We start from the raw sequence: 22721 nt of genomic DNA, 5'->3' as shown, positions 1-22721 counted from the left end.
AACTCCACTTTTTTGGGCACATATTCTCTGATGGGGGAGTGACTCAAGACAAGATGCAAGCACTGTCATCCCCTAACTCCTCCTTCCCCCCCCCTACCTCCAAAACAGTTGTTAGCATGCTGCAATCCTTTCTAGGCATGGACAGTTAAGGCTCAAGCTACATTTACAATTTTGTTACAGTGAACAGTGAGTGCCCCATTGAGAGACTTGACAAAGAAAAGTGTACCATTCCAGTGGTCTCCGGAATGCCACCAGAGTTTCAAAGATATTAAACATGCGATTGAGAATGCAACAGAAATGGCCTATTTTTACCCTGAGTTGCATACCGAAATAATGGTTGATGCAAGCCTCATGGTGCTAGGGGCAAACCTTGCTCAACATAATGGCCTTCCAAATGCTCTGTAACACATAGTGGCCTATGCAAGTCTAAGCCTGTCTGATACAGAACATGCTTTTTCTCAGCCGGAGAAAGAGTCTGGCTGTAGTGTGGACCTGCAAACATTATCATGTATTCAGGCCCATCGTCGACATGGATCACCAGGCGTTGCATACAAGTTTTGGAAACATTAAGACAAAGATGCACCCACGCATTGAGGGGTGGGCGTTAAGACTACAAGAATATGACTATGAGATTGTGCACAAACTGGGGAAGGATCAAAACCCAGTAGATTACTTTTCATGAGTGCTGCTGCATCGTCACAGTTTGCCATTCAAGACAGCTGAAGCATATCTCACCTTTATTGTGAAGTCCAGCACACCAGTGGCTGATGAGTTCGGATGAGTTAGCAGTTACCCAAGAAGGCATAATACTACGAGAATCGTCATTCCTGTAAGCCTATGACACTGGATCATCAAGCTGGCCCAAGAAGGACACCGTGGTGTTATAGCCACCAAAAATGCATTAGGAGATAGAGTGTGATTCCCTCGGCTAGATGAGCGAGTCTAGAAGGAGCTGAAGGCATGCCACATTTTGGAATTATTTGCCCCTCAAGGTGACACAGCACCCTATAACAATGTCTGATCTCCCTACCCATGCCTCAGAGAGAGCTGCGGTTTAATTCTTTTGACCTTTCATGGTAGCCATAGACAAATATTCTCATTTTCCTTTGGTGTAAGACACACATTCGACAGCCCATGACAAACTCAATGACTTCATGACATCTTTGCAATGTGGGGCATCCCAAAAATCCTCAAATCTTGTAATGGCCTGCTGTAGGAAGCTGGCTCTGTATATACTATATCAACATGAGGTATAGTGTGCACAGAGTCCAGGGGTTCCCCAAGAGGCTTGACAGAGGCAATAATAGATCATGCTAATGCTCTGTTTGTGGTAGTGTGGTTGAGCAGTTAGGCTTATCAGAGGGTAGTGTTCAGCATCTGTTTTACACACAAGCAATAAGTGAAAACACACACTCAATGACTTCACTCCAGACCAATAGGTTTTTAAATAGAAAAATATTCTTTCTTAATTTATTTCTAGAACCACAAGATTCATTTAGCAACTAAGCAAAATTAAATGAAAGGTACTTGCGTAATATTTAGAACTTTGAATGGAATCAACAGTGTACACAGCTTTCATTAAAACGGCAAAAGCTATTTTAAAAGTGGGCACTGCAATTTTCAACAGTTTCTGGGGGAGGTAAATAAAGTACAGTTTTTGAGGTAAGTAACAAACTTACGGGTTCAGTCTCTGGGGCATAGGTAGCCCATCATTGGGGGTTCAAGATAACCCCAAACACTCAACACCAGCAACACAGGGCTGGTTAGGTGCAGAGGTCAAACAGGAGCCAAATAACATGGGCGCCTACGGAGACAGGGGGTACTCCATTTCCAGTCTGCAGGTAAGTAACCATGTTGTCACAGGGCATACCAGGGAGGTTTAGAGGAGCAGTGGAGGTGCCCCAAGTATGCACTAAACATGCACCCTCAGCTGCACTGGGACGGCTGGGTGCAGGGTGTAAACAGGGTGTCGGGTTCCCAATGGAACTCAATTGGCGGACCTGGGGGGTCACTTAGGCGCTGCAGGCAGGGCACAGTGGGGGCTTCACTGTCAAGCCACCAACTGGTTAGGGAGGAGGGCCGCCTGCTGGTCACTGCTGCACCGGTGGTCGGTTTCTCTCCAGTCTGGGGGCTGCGGTTGCAGTGCATCTCCAGGCGTCGGATATCTTCGTCCCGGGCAGTTGTGGTCAGGGTTATCCACTGGATTGCCTCTGCCGTCGTCGTGGAGGGGTGGAGAGGTCAGCCCAGGGTGGACACGTGGTCGGCATTGCCTGGGGATCCTCTCTGGCTGGTTGGTTCCTCTGGTCACGGCTAGGGGCTTCTGGTGCAGAATAGTTTGGAGTCATGCTTCTGGAGTGAGGTGAGAGTCCTCTTAAAGATGGTTTCTTTGTCTTCTTGTTGGACAGGTCCGCTGTCCACAGGGGTTTCTTGGTCCTCTGTGAGGCAGGCAGTCCCCTGGAGGCTTTTCAGGGATCGCTGGTCCTGCAAAACCTGTTGCTTCTTCTTTTGCAGCTTTTTGAAGCAGGAGATGGGCCAGTAGGGCTGGGGCCGAGTCAGTTGTTGTGAGTTGTTGTCTCCTTCTCTTCTCTGCGGGGTTCTCAGCTCAGCAGTCCTTCTTTCTTGAGGTATCAGGAACCTGAAGAGCTGGGTTCAAATTTAGGGGTGTGTTAGGGTCAGGGGGCATTAGCCAATGGCTGTTGTCCCTGAGGGAGGCTACACCCTCCTTGTGCACCTTCCCTCTTGGGAGGGGTTCCACATCCCTATTGGTCCTAATCCTCCAAAGCAAGATGGAGTATTTCTTATTGGGGGGGGAGGGGGGGGGTAATTTCAGCTTTGGACACGTTAGGGTTTGGTCCTGGCTGAAGGGGTGACTCCTCCTTGTTTTTCTCATTATCCCTCTGAACTTGCCACCAAAAGTGGCTAGGCTTGGGGGCAGGTATCTCCACTTGCTGGAGTGCCCTGGGGCACTGTAACACCAGGCCTGCGCTTTTGAGGCTCACCAGCAGGTGTTACAGTTCCTGCAGGGGGAGGTGTGAGCACCTCCACCCAGGAAAGGCTTTGTTGCTGACCACAAAGTGCACACGGGCACTCCCCCCCATGTGGTCAGAAACTCATCTGGAAGTGGCAGGCTGGCATAGACTAGTCACCCTTAAACTAGCAGTTCCGTTAACATACAGGGAGCATCTTTAAGATGCCCTCTGTGTGCATTTTTCAATAAATCCCACACTGGCATCAGTGTGGGTTTAATGTGCTGAGAAGTTTGATACCAAACTTCCCAGTATTCAGTGTAGCCATTATGGTGCTGTGGAGTTCGTAATGACAAACTCCCTGACCAGATACTCAGTATGGCTACCCTGCACTTACAATGTTTAAGAATTGACTTCGACACTGTAGGGGCATAGTGCTCATGCAGCTATGCCCTCACCTGTGGTATAGTGCACCCTGCCTTGGGGCTGTAAGGCCTGCTAGAGGGGTGACTTACCTATGCTACAGGCAGTGGTTTGTGGGCATGGCACTCTGAGGGGAGTGCCATGTTGACTCTGTCTTTTCTCCCCACTAGCACACACAAGCTGCAAGGCAGTGTGCGTGTACTGAGTGAGGGGTCCCTTAGGGTGGCATAATACATGCTGCAGCCCTTTAGGGACCTTCCCTGGGTCTTAACTGTATGCCAGGGCTGTGCCGATTGTGGAAACAAAGGTACAGTTTTAGGGAAAGAACACTGGTGCTGGGGCCTGGTTAGCAGGGTCCCAGCACACTTTCAATCGAAGTTGGCATCAACACTAGGCAAAAGGTGGGGGGGGGGGGGGGTTAACCATGCCAACAGTGGCATTTTCCTACACCTGCCCTTTGACAGCAAAAAATTCAAAGAATTTCTCGCGCCCCTCTCAACGTGAAACACCAAAAGAGAACGCCCCTCTAGTCCCAAGCCATTGGTGTACTTGAACGATTTATGGGCACCCTCAAGAGGGTCATTCAAGGAGCATCCATGGGGGCCGAATCGATCTGAGCCAAACTGTATGTCAGGCTCTCCGGGCCCATTAATCGACTCCATAGCTGGTAAGAGTCCAGCCACCTTGCTATTTGGGAGAGAAAGCAGAATAAAACTACCTCAATGGACCCTGGATTGGTCGGAGAATACTGACAAGATTCGAGACACCGACGCCGCTCAGAAAAGAAAAATGAAAACATATGCAGATCATCCTCGTGCCCAGGAGAGTTTTTGACAAAGGAGACTGGGTATTGGTTAAGCAAAAGTGCAGATGGAAAGTGGACACTCCTTTAGTTGCTGATCCATTTCCGGTTGTGGCGTGCAAAGGACATACGATGATAGCACATTGTCCTGGACAATACATCACTTGGGACACATCACACTTTGAAAACCTACTAAAACACTTGTCGAGTCCTGAAACTGTACAGGAAATAACCCCGCCAACAGGTCTGGCTCAAGCTCCTGAGCTTATGTCGACGTTGCCCAATTAGGGTGCACTGCAAACATCTCCGGTCATCCTAGCCGGCAGACAAGTGGGAATACCTTACCGACTAATCAAGGAAATGTGATTTGGTGATGTCTGCCACCTTTTTATTTAACAAAGGGGTTGATGTAGCATATTGATGTTATGTGCACTAGAATCCTCAAGATTTTGGGTGGACTCTGAACAGGAAGTACTTAATCTGTAGGGAGGTGTAAGGGTGTGCTTAACGGAAAGTATGATATAATGCACAGTGTGAGTGTATGCTGAAGAATAAAGTAGTATTTGACCACAGCTCCCGTGTAGCGTAATTCATCTGCATGCTCCCGGTCTTGTGAAAATGCTACAAGACCGGGAGCGGTAACACCCCTTACTCCTTTGTGCACACAGAAGGCATATGGTTCCTGAAGTAACACAGCCCATACTTTTTCTAGGCCGCTTTACATGGATATAAGACCTACTCTTTCCTCTTTGGGAGGGTGGAAGTATTAAGTTGTTTTTGAAATGTAAATACTTTCCTAACCCACCTTTTATGTTTTGGAGTACAAACTGAATGTAACTGCCTACAGGCATTTCTCTGGAGTCCACCCTATGGGATGTGGCTGAGCGTAAACGGAAACAAAAAAATACATTTATGAAGAAGTGTTCATGAAGAATCCATTATAAAAAAATGCATGGTGCGTTGCAATAGTTATGCTAAAGACACAATTATAAAGAGTACCATAATGGAGGAATTCTGTAATGACAACCTTCACTTCTGCGTGGTAGGACCTTCATGGATAATGATAAACATTCTGATACTCCCAACTACATGTTGAGATCCCGTAACATATCTAAAATATAGAAACCACATTTCATAACTTTTTAGTGAAAATCTTGTATTTTTCAATTGTCAATACATTTTAATGGTCATAACAAACAAAATAATAAAGCACAATATACCCTCCTTACCCCACTAGCAAAACCTAACCAGTTTGTTCTGTGCTTGGACCCTCCCTCCATTACTGTCTGCCTCATACAACTGCAAACGGCTTTTACCCTCCCCTGAACTTGAGTTGCCTTTCCTGTCAAAGTCTATGCCGACCACAGTCAATGTAAATGGTGTTGTGGCCCAATGGTAAACATGCCAGGCAATATTTAATGGTGTTTTAGGGAGTCAGCTTTTGCATGGCCTGTGGGACTCTCTGTTCGTGGACATGGTGAGTCTTTGCAATCTTTGGAAAATAACTGACACAGTGCTCCTATACAGCTTGACTGGGGTCCCTGATCTACAGAATAGTAGTGTTTTGTCTTGGCTAAATTATGAGGCATCTTCAGCATCCCCAAACTATACTTATACTCTGTTGAGGACCTTGGTGAAGCTGCCCGTGCTTCGTTTGGCTAATAGTATTTATTTTGCAGACAGCAAACATAACGGCTACCTGGTTCCAGGAACCTCTTTCCTGCTCTCAGTTCACCTATGGCATCCACCCTAGAATAACTGTACAGTGTCCTAGTCAAACTTAATTCCCGTTGTCTTTTCTAAGCCAGCTAGTACTTCAGAACAAAATCCCTGCTAGAGAGGACAGTATTGTAAAATGTGTCAGATCATTGTTGTTGATCACTTTGGAATGAGGCTGAATTCAGGCAATCTGAACCTGTTCTCCCCCAACATCAACAGCAAATGCCAGTTTTCATCAGCAGGAATGCACTGCTGGAATTGTATGGAATACTTTTTAATCTCATAGTCAGGGCCCTTTGCTAACGGGTTTTCTTCACTTCACTCTTCAACCTGAGAATTCTGGGCAAGATGAAAAGCTGGCTGTGTTGGCTGATTGTTGTAGCTCCAGGATGTCCCAGGCATTACTGGTTCACAGATTTTCTTCATCGCTCTGAATTTCCGCACATTTAACTGACACCAATTCCCAACCTTCGATCTCACTGTAATAGCCAAATTTTACCTCAAAACCCAGCATCTGTGAACTTAATTCATTATATTTGAATAGAATGAATATCTCCACATAGGCTTTCAGTAGATATTTCTTTAAACCAGGATACTACTGTCTACAAATAATAATTATTGAACAAAATGGAAATGTTTTTATGCATGGTGTTCTGGTTAAAGCCTATGTCCACTCTCTTTTTTTTTTTTTTTTTTTTACACTGTGTAATCCTGCTGTACTTTTTTCTTTTTGGTGCAGTCTGTTCTGAAACAAGTCTATATAAAAGTACATTTCACAACTATGTCCTTCTTTTTCTTTTTTACTATTTGGCTTTATCCTTTAGCCAGTGTCTAATTTGAGTCTGTGGCTGCAGGTGGGGCCCACCGTCACTCATGTTTGCAAATGGCCCATATTTTTCCTCAATAGACCTTGATCCAGAGTAAGAGCGAGAAAAACACAATAGGATGAAAAGGGTAACAGAGATGGAAAAACTGTGTAATGGGAGCAATCAGGGATCGAAAAGAACCTGTAAAAGAGGGAGAGGGAGAGAGAGAGAGAGAGAGAGCGAGAGGAAGAGGAAGAGGAAGACAGTGTCTAATGGTAGATTAAAGAGGCATGAGGTGGACTCAAATCAATGCAGCCTTCATAATTGGCACCCCAATTTTCGATTTCGCTGGTCGTGGGCTTCTGTGCAAAACTTTGTGCCCTGACACTTATTCTTTTACAAATAAAGCACTGCCTATAGCACCGCTCTTCCTGCGATTGTGTGTTCTACAAAATAACATAACAAGGGTGATAATAGTCTTCAGTTTCATTGAAACTGTAGTAGAGAAGCTACACTGAAATGATGCACTAGATTAACTTCTAGTAGTGCATAAGTCAGGTGGAAGGAAATAGAGCTTTGAGTGGATCAAGAAGAGATGGGGAGAATAGGGGACGCGACAGTCTTGTAAAGAATTTTGGGAGAGGATATAAGAGAGGTGCCTCTATGGAAAAAATAAATAAAATCAGAATATAGGTTATATTATTTCAGGGTACAAGTCTGTTTAGATATCAAAGAGGAGGTTTTTTAGACCCTTGTGGAAAGTTCAGTGATTTTCGTGGAATGTCATTTCTAGTGGAAGAGTTCAATAAGGGTCCTACATTTTCAAAGACACTGTGAACAAATATAAGTTTTCAGGATTTTGCATTCCAGTATCAGGATGTCTTTGCTTCTTATGTTTGTTTTGTCCTGAGATTTTTATGACCCCTGTAATGAATGGCTTGGAAAGGTATGCATGCTACTTTGAACTTGATTTAGGTCTCAGTAGTGGGCTAGAGACGGTTCTTGTAGCACTGCGGTAATGTGATACTATTTTCATGTACCAGAGACCAGAAGAGCAGCTCAAGGAACAATAGGTGTGAGAACGGAAATTGAAGACTTGGGAACTCTGGTGAGAGTCACATCCCTCTAATAAATTTGGTTAGACTAGAGTGCTTTAGTGGTAAGGGCAGAGTTCGAGTTTTTTTAGGGAGAGTGAGGTTGATCTGCCCTCTCTCTCTGTCCAGTTTCTTTGTGTGAAAAACAATAGGGAGTGATCAGTCCAGATGCCTAAAGATTTTACTTCAGGTGATAGAAGCAGGTTAAAGTCCTCAGATTGAAGTTCCTTTAGCCATTCTTTGTTGAATTTGTGGTTGTATTTTGTATGAAAATTACTTCAATATTCCCAGTATTGTGTCTGAGGAAGTTTGATGACATCTAGCCTTCTTCAGGGCATATTTTAGGGTGTTGGCATTGTGTATGGATTTTTTCCAGGCGGAGCTGGTTGTGTACATAGTGGTGAACCTTGATATCCATCCTTTCCATGAGGTCTCTCAAAGACTTCATATAAATGTTGAATAGCATGGGTGTGAGAGTAGTCTTGAGGGAATCTTCAGATTAAATTGATTTTAGTTTAGAAGTTTGTTCCATTTCAACCAGAAGTTTGCTGTTAGTGAGGATGGTTGTGAACCAAATGACACATTTTCTAATGAAACACTTGCAGGTCATGAGGATGTCCTGTTTGGTCACTAATGGCAAAACCTGTCAATAAATCAAGGAGTATAGGGAGATAGAATGACTATTGTTGAGTATTGGTAATGTAACCTTTTTACTACTTCATCCCTCATGAAATTCTGATTTCTATGGGGCTAGGAATTCATTATTGGTAATTTTGGATTATTAGTTATACTGCTTCACGTTCTTACTTGTTAGGTGATTTAACCTTTTTTCGATCATCTGGGAACATTTTTTCTTCCAGTGATACGTTGGTTAATTGTCATCTTGTCTTGAGGAGGAGGTAAAAGTTATTTTTGATTTTTGGCTGGGATGGTTTTGCCATAAGAGGTTTGTTTTGATGATTTTGAGTAGGTTATCTTTAAGGATCACATAAAATTCAGCCCAGTCTGCATATTTTACGGAATGTGGAATATCGTCATTTGTTTCCTTTTGGATTAGCGTGCGTTTGAAATCCTTAGTGAATTGATGCTGCTGAGGAAAAATAGTTGTAGCTCTTCATATTTAAAGTTGTTTTGCATTAGATAAGATCTGTTGCATGGTTTAAGGTTATTTTTGACTATTTACAATCGTATTTTGGGTTTGTTTAGAGAGGAATGAGTATGGGGCCATTGAGGAAATGGTATCTTGTATTTCCTCCTGACTGCCTGTGAAGCATAAAGGTTTTTTTGGCTTTTGTCAGCTCTCCGTTTAATTTTGTTTTTAGTTTCCTCAGATTATATCAGGATTTGCCAACTTCAGGTGAGAATTTCTTAGAGTTTTTTTTATTTTTTTAAATAATTTGTTTAATATCCCCTTGTATTGCAAGAAAGGCAACTTGATGGATTTTCCACTTGGCATGTTTCTTCTAACTTCAGTTGTAAAATGCAAAAATATCATTGATAAGTTTAAAGAATAGTTTTTTGATTGTTCTGTTTTTGGCTTAGATGGTTTATGTAGTTTGTCAATATGGATATTTATCATGGATATGGATCACAAAAGACCAAACAACTTCTAATGGTTTATGAGCGAATGGTTCAACATTCTTACTTAATACTAGTTCTAATTTTGTTTTAGACACACCATCATATTGAATAACAAAGTGGAAAATTAATTTATCAAAACCCCCTTTACGGCTTTCCCTCCACTGAGATACTCACCAGTCTCATAGCAACAAAAACAGTGTTTGCTAATTTGATAAGTCCGCTTGATACTATTTGTAAAGCAAACATGAAATAAAATTCCTGGAAACTTGTGCTGTTGTTGATGCTCAAGTCTGAAAAGAGAGATGGCTGAGTAGCAAGATGGGCCTCGCAGCCCTATATTTGTTGGGGGGTCGGCGGTGGCCCCAGGGCTTGTGTGTAGGTGGGCCCCTGCCGCAGCATTGCCTGTTGAGGTGGCAGCTTCACCATAGGCAGGAGAAGCATGTGCAGGCCTGCGGGGGCGATATGGGGAGCCTTGGAAGGAGGGGAACCTTGATGTCCCTTAATCATTGCAGCTTGACTAGGCCCCTTAGTGGTGATGGTGTTGGTGGCCCACGGGGTCCCAGCGAGGGTCCCCTGGCATTGATTTGTCTGTAGACTATGCAGCAACCTCTCCCTTGGGGAGGGTGCTTGTGCTGCAGGGCAGTGGGGGTGACCACTTGGGGTGGACCCTGCCTTCAGCTGGGTGGCTGTGTACCTGGTTTGTTGCAGCTACTCGACTGAGGCACTGACGAGGGTGCTAGTGGCTCTGAGGGCTCCATATAGAACTCCTGAGGAGGCCGGCCCATTGATTGTCACTCTGATGACCAAGGACATCACTGTATAAGGAACAGAAGGGGCAACTCGAGTTAACATGGATGCTGCAGACCACCCAAGGGGAGCCAGATGGCGATTCACTATGAATGATTATGAAGTCTCGCTTACAGGTCCATAACTGGACTTTGTCAACGCTTTCTACGCAAGGATCGCAGCACACCACCTCCGGCTACAGACCACACTCGTCAGCTAGGTAGCTAGACTTGTCCTGGATCTCTCTAGACGAACCCACATCACACCCTATCTCAGGAAACTCCACTTTCTTCCTGTACAGAAAAGATGTCAGTCCAAGCTCCTGACCCATGCATACAAGGCACTACACAACTGTGGACCTGGCTACTTCAACTAGTGTCTGAACTTCAATTAGCCTACCAGACACCTCCGCTCTGCTTCTCTTTCTTTAACCCTCACCCCCCACATCCAAAGTAGCAGATGCCGAGGGCACTCCTTTTCCTACCTAGCAGCAAAGACGTGGAAGGAGCTACCCTTTCATGTCTGGACTTCCCCATCCCTTCCAAAGTTCTGAAAGTCTATGAAGACCTGGTTGTTCGGCTAATCAGCTGGACTGTGCCTGGATACCCTCACTGGTGACAAGAAGCTCTCTACAAATCTGCTGTTTGATTGAAAACTGGATAATACCATTTGAGGAATTGCAGGGGGAATATGAGCTGAGATACCGTCAATTGGTGTACCTCCTGTGTAATCATTTGGAGGCCTTACGAGATGCCTCAGAGGAGTCGCCTCTAGAGTAAAAGGTCTTGGGAGCTCCCTTGACTAGTCACAATGTGTTCCACCTTTACACCACTCTCCTACATAACAGCCTGTCGTCCCTGGACAGCCTAAAAGAAAAATTGGAAAAAGATCTAGTCCAGCTCGAAGCCGACTTTGTGGTGGCCTGCAGATACCCCCGGGAGGTGGCCATACAGGCTGGACTCTAACTAATCCAATGGAAACTGCTTCATCAGGCCTATTTCACAAGATCAAAACTGTTCTGACTGGGGAGGGCTGATGCAGACCTTTGTTTAAGGTGTTTTGGACAGAAAGGTACACTACTATATATGATCTGGGAGTACCCTAGGATCCAGGCTTTCTGGAGGAAAGTAAGTTAACTGTCTGGAGCCCTGAAAGGTATGCCCCAACTAATAGCTCTGGGCATTTCGAGGTAACATGCCCTTGACCGCTATACCCTTCTTTTTTTGTAATAGTGCTATGATGGTGGTGAGACAAGATGGAATTCGACTATGGGGCAGGATAAGACCCCCTTTGAAGTCCACCTTAGACTGGTGTTTGAGGGCCAAAGAACTGGTGTACCAGATGAGGGGCTGTCTGTGAATGTTTGAGAGAATTTGGGGCCTGTGGAATAGTGCAGATGAAACCGACCCCTAATGGATGACATAAGTAGGAACCCCAAGAGGTGGGGTGGTCCAAGAAGATTGTTTCGTGGAACTAGGATAACTCCTTGTTTACATATATGCAAAAACTTGGTGGTTAGCCCAAAGGGGCACGGGACAGTGATCTGGTATTACCATTACTTTATTCAAACTGGTATCCCTCACTCTGCTGTTTGTGTATGTCTGCCCACTTTACCACCTGGTTGATCAAAATCAATAAAAATGTCTTTTGAAAAAATCTTCAAGGAGATTCAGCAAAAAAAGAGCCTTTTCTTAGTTTTCATAATGACAGTCATTTTACAAACAATCACTTCATTCCTAAGGCACCCAGTAATTTCTGTCTGAACAGTGTACATACCGGTTTGCCAGGCTTGGGATGAAGGAACTGCCCATAGAACTGACCTGTACTTGTGGGACCTAACGATTTTCATATCTGAAATCATTTCTTGTCAGCTTAACAGGATGAAAACTGATAATTACTCTCTTATGACATATACAGTGGTGTGTGGTGCAGAATGCTCGCCACTGCCCATGAAATTAATCCATATGAGAAGTTAGGTGAGTGTGCGCTTCAAGATGATTTCATGCTACACTTGTATAGTGTATGGCCAGCTGACTAGTGAGAAGGTTTGCGGTTTGATGGCGCAAGATTGTAGACAAAGATTCTCATGGTACCACTTGAGGATGTATTGCCAGAAATTGGGTCTGACTACGCATCCAAACAGGAGTCTCATGAAAAACATGAGCAGTCTTTGTTTTTAAATATGTTTTATTACAACATAGGACAGCGTCGAGGCACACACTGAGTGCTGCCCTCTTTTCAAATATATGTAGATTTAAGCAGATACACATAGGGCTGCTGTCCTGATGAAACCTAGTGACCTATGATAGGCATATACAATAAATGGAGAAACATGTCTGAAATGATTGACTTCTGTCGGTAAAGACAGGAAGTGTCATAACAACGCTAACAAATATACATATACGTTTGTAATCTTGTGACGCTGGGGTAACAAAGATTATCACCCACCACTACACAATATTCCATTGTGCCATTCTTCACTATGCGGTTGTTGAAATGACCAGAAAAATGGATTGGCCTAGTCACCTACAAACAAAAGTGCTGTCATCCCTAAACCAGCAGTCTTACCTAGAGCAAGAGTCCAACTACAACACCCTTTAAACATGGTTGAAATGGCATATTCCTAATTGGCATACTTAACTTGCCTATTTGTCCCTAGTTGTAGAAGGCTGGCCTGGTGTGTGGTGGGTACCTAAGGTGCTTACACCTTATACCAGGTCCAGGTATCCCCTATTAGTGCAGTGTAGACTCTCTAGAGGTAGCTTTGGATGAGCAGCCAAGGACACATGCAAAACTCATGCAATACCACTGTAGACCCACAGCAATCACACACATGAAAGAAAACACTTTGTGTTACAAAAATAAAGGTACTTTATTTTAGTGACACAATACCAAAAAGTACTATAGAGGCAACCATACTATAGAAGGTAAGTAACACCCTAACTATATACACTAGTTATCAGCAATAGCTGTAGAAAGTGATAGAAAACCGTGCTAATGCAAATAGACAATAGTGACCATCCGGGGGAGCCCGAACCATATACTAAAAATATGGATTGCGAACACAGGACCCCCACCTAGGTAAGTGAAATGGGTAGAGGGGAACTGGGGGTACTAGGAAACCCCAAAGATAAGTACCACCGTGCCCTCTATTGACCAGGACGAAAGGAGTAAATGACGAGTCTTTCCCCAAACCCTTCCAAAAGGACGAAATTGAATAAAATGTAACACCCCAACAAGATTGCAAGGAACCAGCGGTGGATTCCTGAAGAGGAAGGCTTGTGGAAGAAGGTGACCAAGTCCAGAAGTCATAGAAGAGTCCAGGAGGACTGGGAGCTATTACCCACACAGCTGTGGATGCAGGAGTTGGTTGACTGAGACAAAGATGGTTGGCTAGGATGCACCTGGTTAGTGTAAATTGCACCTAGGCTCTAGCCTATAAGGACCATTGACTATCATTGGTACTTTGTGCTTCTTGCTGCTACTTTAAAAATCCATCACTCCGGTTTGACTTATTGGATTTTTGACACTTGGGTTTCCTTTTGTTTATGAAACTTTACTTTATTTTTCTAATTTGGTTTAGATTTTTTTTATTGTTTTGCATTTTGACTCTTACTGTTTTGCTACTGCAAGAATACTTTGCACATTGTTCTACGTTAAACCTTTCTGCTCTGTCACAGCTACCAAGGGTTTGTGCCCAGGTTAATTTGAAGACAAGGTTTGCAATTATTCTTTGAGGTGTGCAGTCACCTGTCCCAAATAATAAACCAACTTCTTACATTCACATTTAAGGATTCCATTGATGATCTAGTGTGTAGATTGCATGTTGTGCTCTGTGCTAATAGTAATTGATCTCCTGGTTTAATTGCTCTGTTTTAGCAATGTATGGTGTGCAGTGAAAATGAGTGGTCCTGTGGACCTGCTGGTTTACCAGTCAGAGGAGGCGTTCAAGATGCTGACTTTGTACTCTATGTTAGTGCATTAACTACTGAGCGGTGTGGCCAAGAAAATATTGTTGCCTACGCAGCATACTGTCAACTGGAATCAGAAATGGACAGGTAAAATATATTTAATTTTGTGCACCTTCCTCAACAAATCCTGTTAAGTTTCTACAAAACGTTATAATCGTGTCTTTAAAAAATGTAATTATAATTTGGAATTTGTTTCCAATTAAAACGTAAATGTGTACATCATGCTTTTAGGACAATATGTTAACAGGTTTATCTTTTTCTTGACAAAACTTTTTATTTATGTTTTCAAATAAAATCAAGGCATCAACATATAGAAAATACTCAATGTTATAGCAGATAAGTTTATAGTTTAGATATGTCCCTTCTTGATAAAGTATTGTAAGGCTGCTTGCTGCACTCCCAACGTAATAGTCATGCATAAGGAAATTTGGAACCCCCTGATTAATCAAGGCACTCTTCCCATATTGCTTCCAGCTGTACCAGTTGTTTAAATATTTTGCCAGGCAGCTTCTGGCCTCATACACAGTTTCTTCTGCCAGTGCACACCAGTACGTCCCCTGCCACTCCTTTTGTGAGGGAGGGTCGGCGCTCTCCCCACACACTTGCGATATATTGTTTGGCAATCAGGAGACCTATCTGAACAAAAAATCATGCCCTCCTCCTAGCCATCCATTATTCCCAGTATTACTATTTTAGGGTGAAGGGAAAAAGCATGGCCCACTTACCACACCAAACATCTGTGTACCCATGTCCAGTACTGTGATATAACTGGATGGCTAAGTGTAATATGTAGGATTGTACCCCTAGCACTCTTGGAACTTAAATACATGGGTAAGGTAGTCCTACCCATCTGCCAAGGTTTGGAGGGGGCCTAGTTAACTCTGTGTAGAAACTTAAATTGTATTAGTCTAAGGCTTGCTGAGAGAGCCAAGACTCTAACCAGTATTTTTTGCCTCAAGTCTATTCCTTGTCCTCCAGCTCCATGAGTTGTATTTCCCACTTTGCCCTATGACTCAAGAAGGGGTCAGGGATGTTGAGTATCAGTCACCCTTCCTCTACAGCTGTTCCATAGGTATCTTTGCTTCTAGGGGATGAAATTCTGGGACTGCCACAAGCATGTCTTCGTAGCACTCTTAACATGTGTCTAAGTGAGAGATTGGAGAAGAATTGAAGGTTAGTCATCAGCCAGTTGTTCAAATGAGTTGACATGACTCATTGCCCAGACATCTCAAAGCTTCAAGATAATTATGATGTACCAGAGGTTAAACACTTTCAGCCTTGTTACCTGAGTGAGGAGAGTCCCGTGCTAAAGGGAAGATTTAGCTGATACTTTACCTTGTCATCTGAGATGTTTTAAGCTGATTTGCAACATTAATTCAGATTGTGGTATTTGGAGGCAGCGTGTGAGGTACCAGGGCACAGTGCAGCAGGGAGTACTTATCAGATGGCTCTGGTATGTCCAGATCTAGCTGCAATGCCATGTTGCATCTGTCACAGAAGAGCCAGTCTTTTAGTGGAATGAGTTGGGACACCCAGGCGTACAGATGGATATTGGGGAACCCCAATCCACCATTGGAAGAGGCTTGCCAGCATTTAATGGTGGAAACCCTGGGGACTCCACCCAACCAAGGGAAGCCTACAAGTGAATATTATATGGAGGAAGGGAAATGGGTGGGTCTGCCTGATGTATAGGATTTATAAAGATGCAGTACTCGTAAAGGGGGCACCCTGACCCATAATGGCAAATGGCTGTGTCACCCTTCCCTCCATTTCTTACTTTAATCTTATTGAGGAGTGTTGATCCTGAGATCTTGATTTAACATGGCGTCACAGGACACCATCATGTCCAGGTCCTTAATGGGTTTTGGCCCGCATCAATTGGGATTTGGACCTTTCTTTGCCCAATAAGAACATATCTGTGGCTTTCTCCAAATATACCTTAAGACCAGAAGCACCACTTATGTGTAGCATCTGCAGTATTCTAAGGATAAAGCAGTTGGGTTGCTGTATAAGGAAAATTAGATAATCTGCATAAAACAAGCGAGGCCCTATCTTCCGGGTCATCATTCTATCCATAACCTCACAGATTAGCATCCAGCCTGATCCACTCTGCCAGGGGGCTGAATAACAGATACAAAGATAAATAGGCAAAGTGACCCTAATGCATATCTTATTGTGTGGGAAAGGGTATTTATGTAGCACCATTTATCTGCAACTGGGCCCACGGAGCTGCATACAGTATCCAGAGCCATGTTTTGGAGCACCTTGAACATGAAAGGTCAGTGTACCTTGTCAAATGCCTTTTGTTAAAGTCAACAGACAAAAGAACTGCATCTCCTTGTAGCTTCCCTGCATGTGCCATGGGGTATCTGCAGCTGTTGAAGACAATACTGTGTGTTTCTACTTGGCATAAAAGTCATTTTGATGACTGTGTATTAGGGTCCAACTTTGTTGCCTAGTCTAGTGGCTAGGATTTTTACTAACGGTTATCGGCCTGTAAGAGGTGCAAGTATTAAGGGTTATGTCCTGCTTAGGAATAACCGTGGTAGTGGGCCCACTCAGGTCATGTGGTTGTCCCCAACCTTTGAAGCTTCCTCATAGATTGCTAAAAGGTGCAGCCGCAGTAGTGATATGTATTTTATAAAACATTCTGTTGGGTTACCATTAGGACCTGGGGTTTTGCCAGTGGGCATGTCTGTGATTGCTTTTTTGTCGGTTTATCTATTTATTACATTGTATGCATTTCTTCTCCGCTTCCTGAGGTACTTAAAGGATCTTTGAGATGTTACCAATCAAATAACATTGAAAGTCTACACTGCTTCCAGGTTGTAAGCACAACAATTGTAGGCCCAGATCCAAGGCTAGCGCTGGTGCATTGGCTGGTCATTATGTTTGTCTGGTTATTTGTTGAGCTCCTATTTGAACATAATTATTTTCAAGTGTTTGTAAACAGGGGTGGGGGCCATTTTCATTGGGGTGTTTGGTTGGAGGTCACCAGTGTTTTAAACTTGAGGGTCCTCTTACCTAGAGAGATCAACATCATTGTTTGTTTATCATAACATATAGTGGGTTTTCAGGGAACAACTTGATCTGAACTCCCTGGTGGGTGTCTGGTCAGAGCTTGAAATTCATATTGATTCTCTTTTTGACTGTTAATGGGATTAGGACTTTAATACAGGTTTGAGGTGGAGGTTCCTTAATATACTGAATTGGAAGAGTATTCCTCTAAGTGCTGTGCTGACTTTGGTTATAAAGGGAATCTCCTAGAAGTCTAATTCACACCTAATTTTTTTAATTGTTTTCACTTGAGTTTCATGTGTCAATGCCAAATTCAATGTGTGATGTTGGTAGAAAAATCAGATGTTTGTTTAAATATATGTGGGGCCCTATGTTCTGGAAACCATCCTTTTCTGTTACATTTAGGTCTCTTGTAGAATGCTGGTTGGTATCTTGCGATAACTTGAAAGTGCTTTGTATAGAGATAAATACAATATAAAGTCGATAGAGAGATATCCATCAAGAAGAGATTGCATTCTTCAACCTGCATTATTTAAGTTCACTACTCTGTAGAGTGCATTCAGGCAAATTATTTATTGAAGAATTCAATTTCTAGATATTTTCTGTTCTGCTTTGATTTGCGTTTGCGGGAAGTTCAACAGTTTGGGGCCTGAGAGTCTCAAGGAACATCCGCCATGCTTTTCTGAGGGGGAATTAAGGATCAGGTGTATCGGGGAATGAATGAATGAAGGTTCCTTGTGGGAGTATGAAGTATGGGCAGTTTTGTCTTTGTTGGAATATTGTACCTTTGTTCCATTAGGCATTATGAAAACTGGGTGTCACTTGAATTTAATCATAGCCCCTTCCAGGATCCAGTGCAGTGCGTTCAGGGTTGGTTGGCAAGGTGAAATGTCCACCAATTCAGGAACGTCTTAGTGGTTTGGTTTTGCAGGATTTATAACCGTCATCAGTTGTTGCAGGGTTATAATCTTCAAGTGGTTAGGCCAATTTATATTGTCTCCTTCAAATTATATAACCTAAATAGAACTGAAAAAAAGAGCAATAGGAGCAGTTTACCTCCTACCTAACATTGTTAGGCTGTTTGAATAAACAGCAGAATTACTTACTATTACAGTGCAGATTTATTTTTGCTGTATATGTATGAATTGGTAGATGGGGTGGGGCGGTTGAGCATCAATTCTTGTGGGGTCCTAGTCCTCTAGAAATAAAGGTTTCTTAGTTCCAGATTAACTCTTTGAGGCACCAATCAGAGCCAGACATAATTTCAAACATCAGGAGCGGCATTCCATAGGGGCATGCCGTAGTTTGTTGGCCAGTCAAGTAGCAGTGCACCACAGGCACATGCTTGTATCTTATGCCCTAAGAACACTATTTTTAGCATTCGTCAACCAGCATACATAAGCTATTCAGTCTATCACTGTTAGAGCTGCATTGCATTTCCTATGCATGGCTATTCAACATTTAGCAAGCACTACAATCTTTAAAACTGCACTCTTCTTGAGCTTTTTCTGCTTGCTCCTTGACACCAAAGAGACAAAATCCTAAGACCATGTAAGCCCATTTTGCCCATCACCTTGTATAATATTTGAGTTAATGTATGCCAAGAAATGAGCAATTATCAGACCGCTCTGGACCATATGATCGAAAATGTGGTGGTTGCCAATATTTAAAAAAAAAAAGAAAAAGAAAAAAGTGTTTAAGAATTTGTGTAAAATGGGCTACATGAAAACTAATTAGGGGCTTCATTCTTAAGAAAAGTTATGAAAGTGCACCCACCAGTCTCTGACCTTACATTGATAGAGATTGAAGCCTCTCGGGTAATATATATACGTTTACAGAAGCAGGTGTGGAAACTGTATTCCTAGCAACTTACGATTTTCAGTTTTACATGAGCAAACATGCACATGTATATTTGCTCATGTGAAAATCTGCTGAGCGATTGCAAATTCACTTGTTAAATAATTTTCCTTTTTTCTCCAGGGAGAATATATTTTTCTCCACGAATAAACTCCTTTCCCTAAATGCCTAACTTTTCCCCACCCTACAAAAAAATTGCTCCTGCTTTTGCCAGGAGTTAATGTTGGACTTTTCTAGTGCGGTAAGAAATAGGACAGGAGTTGGTGAATACTATTACACTTGTAAGTATGAGGGTGTGCATAATGTCCTAGGACATGCCAGCCCTGGACCTAAAGTTTCCAGCCTATTTCCAGCCCTTGAATGAAGATTTGCAATGAAATAATTAGAGCCTTGTTTGACTCCAAATCATCTTATGATATGAGCCTTGACATAATCAAAGGGGCTGTTATTGGAACTCTTGACATAATGATATTGCTACCATAATTTCTCATCTCACTACATGGCACTGTAACAGATCCGTGGATTTAGTCACTGGATAAGTAGATTTCTGAAGCATCCCGTCCCTTGAGCAAGTAGATAATTCATAAACTTTCACACCTGTGCTATGCATAAGGAATTTTCCCAGGTGAAGATTATATGTATGCCTGATATTCTCAAATGTGAGGAAACAGCTATTCAAAATCAATTTCCCAGCAGTTAGGACTCTTGCGCTATTAGTCAGTAACTCATAAGTCTTTTGTCTCACTAATCTGAATCCCAGAAGATACCACAAGGGCTGAGTCCACTGCCTTTTAGTGAAATTCTCCTTCTCCATCAGTAAAGCACAGTGCATTCTAATTTGGTGAGTATTCTAATTTGGTGAGTACCTTTTCTTCTGCGGCTTTCACCGCCAGAAGGGGACTGACAGAGAGGGTGGTGCTAATGCCTGGTCCCCATCTTTAAAAAAAAATACAAAACCGTTTTTATTGTTTAAGATATTATAACCAGTTGCTTTCTCAACAGAAACATCTTGTAACTAGTAGCGCCCTTACCAGGCACCCTTTCCCATCCATCCAGCAGCAAGTTTGGAAATATAATACATGTCCACAACTGTTTAATTGCCATGTTGTGCCCACCATTTGTTCCAAATCTTCTCAAAACAGTTGGCCGCTACCTGTTTCAGTCTTCTTATACTCTTAAGGAAGGTCCTCCTATTTTTAGTTAAAAAGCTCAAGTATGTGTTTCAAAAACTCCAGGTGGTTCAGAATGCCACCGCTTGGCTCCTTATGAATATTCCCGGATACCAATCCTTCAAATCTTCCATATCCTCCCTCCATTGGTTCCCGTGGAACAAGGGATAAGTTTCAAACCCCCTTTGCCTTCTGCATAGAGCACTGCACAGTAGAAGCCCCACCCTATTTATATCTGTTGCCTCATTTTATATGGCTGTCAGGTTTCTCAGATCCTCGACGGCCGCTCTGGTCAGGCTTTCTTTGGTTAGAGAACACGGTGGGGTGGTAGGTCCATGTCCTATTTAGGAGCTCAACTTTGGAACTCCCTCCCTCCTGAGCTGCGTCTATCCAGCCACAAACTGTCCTTCCGCAGATCGCTAAAAACGTAGTTATTCAGAGTCTAACCCCTGCGTTTAGTCTGTCTGGATCCGTGTTGGCGCTGGGAGGCCTCTGGGTAGCCGAGTGCTCTAAAAAACACTAAACTATTTACAGAGACATCCCTGCGCAGTGTTAATTATTTCTTTTTGTATTGCTGTAGTCACCCTTAGTCGGAAAGGTGTCCCCTGACGTTGGTCCCATGCTCACTGTGCCACTGGATTGAAGCTATCCTGGCTGATGAGGGGTGATAACACAAAACTGGTCCCAGGATGCTTATGTCTGGTCCAGAGAGGACCTGGCATGTCAGTTCGGACTGGACTTTTCCCATGGAGAGTAGGGTCAAGACTGATTTGCATATCACTGGGGCCAAACTGGGGTGGCGTGCTGAGTAAAAAAGTGATGGATTTTACCCAGATCTGTGACTGGGGGTGAATGTTTGACAGTATTCATCAGTCCGTCCATCATCATCTTTTTGTGTTGCTATAAATCGTTGCTTCCAACTTATCACACCAATCCATGCTATTCGTCCAAGCCGTTATGGAGGGAGCAACATTCACTCCTCCCACCTCACCTTCAGGGGACCCATCAGATCCAGGGAGTGTATTACCAAGCGTTTATAGATTTGCAAGACCCCTCGTTTCCCCAGGGGACCCATAAGCACCCACTCCTAGAGTGGACTGTACTCTGGAACAGTGAGTCAAACCAGGCCTGCGGAACAGGGAGGGGAATGTTCTGGAGTGTATAAAGTAGACATTGGAGTATCATCATCTTGATAAAGACAGTTCTTCTCGTAAGGCCAAGGGGAAGTTTGTCCCATCGGAACAGGTCCTCTCAGGCCCTCCACATCAAGGAGAGAAGGTTAAAGCTCCAGGTATTTCCTGCTCCCAGGAAATGTGCATTCCCAGGTACAAAAAGCTGAAATGATGTATTGGTGGCTCCGGTGCCAAGCCTTGTCCTGTCAATCGCCCCGTAGTGGTACCAAGAAGCATTTGTCCCAATTAACCCCCAAACCAGAGGAATTGCCGAAGGTGCCTAAGATGTGGATCAGGCGAGGCCCCGTCTTCGCTGGTCGGGGGAGGAACAGCAGGACATTATCTACATGTAGAGCTAACCTGTCTTCCGTCACTAATCCCCAGTCGAAACGCCACATCTGCAGGTCACACATGACCAAGACCAACAGGGGCTTTATGGCCAGTGTGAAAAGGAGTGGGGGAGGGGACAGCCCTTCCTGGTGCCTCACCTGATGGGAAACCAAGCTGACAAGACTCCATTTATTTGCACCTGTGCTTGCGGGGTCACATGAAGGACTTTGATATATATACCCATACTTGTGGCCAAACCAAGTCCTGCTAAAGGTTTGGTCCAGAAAAGACCAGCTTAGGGGGTCAAAGGCCTATTTTGAGTCAATCAGTAAGAGTGTTGCAGAGCCTCCAAGGGACCAAATGCAGTCCAGTGGCAAGTGAACCCTCCTGATACAATGTTATGTACTATGGTGAGGGATGAAGCCGCACTGGTCCAGATGGGTGATGTGGAGTAACACCCACAAGAGGCGGCTAATGAGCAAGTTGATGTAGAGCTTAACCTCGTATTAATGAGGGGGATTGGGCGATATGAAGCACAGTGGTTCGATAGCCAGGCTTGAGTAGAACAATCAGTCACTAGGTCTACCTCCGGCGTGAAGTGGCTGTTAGTGATCGCGTCTGCAAATAAAGCCAGGATTGGGTTAAGAATACAGTAGCATTCTACTGAGCAACCAGTCGGGCCTAGGGCTTTTCCAGAATTTATATCTGAAAGTGCATCACCCACTTCCTTGGGTGTAAGCAATTGCTCCAGGGTGAGTCTGTCTGCTGTGGGCAACCTGAAAAACTGTATATCTGTGAGCAGTGGAGTTTCTGACTTGCGGTCTGGGTGGGCGTTTGCCACGTAGAGCCCCTCGTAATAGTATGCAAGGATAGACGCTATCCTCCCGGAACCATCTCAGACTCCGGATTTTGGTATTCTTTGTGGCCCGCCAGTGCAGGAGCTTGCTTGACATGTCCTCCCACCCCCTAATTCATAAACCATCTGTGTGGAAGCCATCCACCAATTACAGGTTTCTTAGAGGGATAG

General features: G+C 43.7%; 1 protein-coding gene across 1 annotated transcript in view; it reads left to right on the top strand.

The window, feature by feature from the left end:
• LMLN (leishmanolysin like peptidase) overlaps positions 1-22721 on the top strand; it is a 407342-nt gene that overhangs the window by 41849 nt on the left and 342772 nt on the right. The window contains exon 6 of the mRNA XM_069224294.1: positions 14057-14235. Within this exon, the coding sequence (XP_069080395.1) occupies positions 14057-14235 (179 nt within the window). The remainder of the gene's footprint in view (positions 1-14056; positions 14236-22721) is intronic.

Source organism: Pleurodeles waltl, chromosome 3_1 (genome assembly GCF_031143425.1).
Source record: "Pleurodeles waltl isolate 20211129_DDA chromosome 3_1, aPleWal1.hap1.20221129, whole genome shotgun sequence".
NCBI classification, from domain to species: Eukaryota; Metazoa; Chordata; class Amphibia; order Caudata; family Salamandridae; genus Pleurodeles; species Pleurodeles waltl.
Note: the sequence above shows the minus strand (reverse complement) of the source record. Positions and strands in the feature narration are given on the sequence as shown.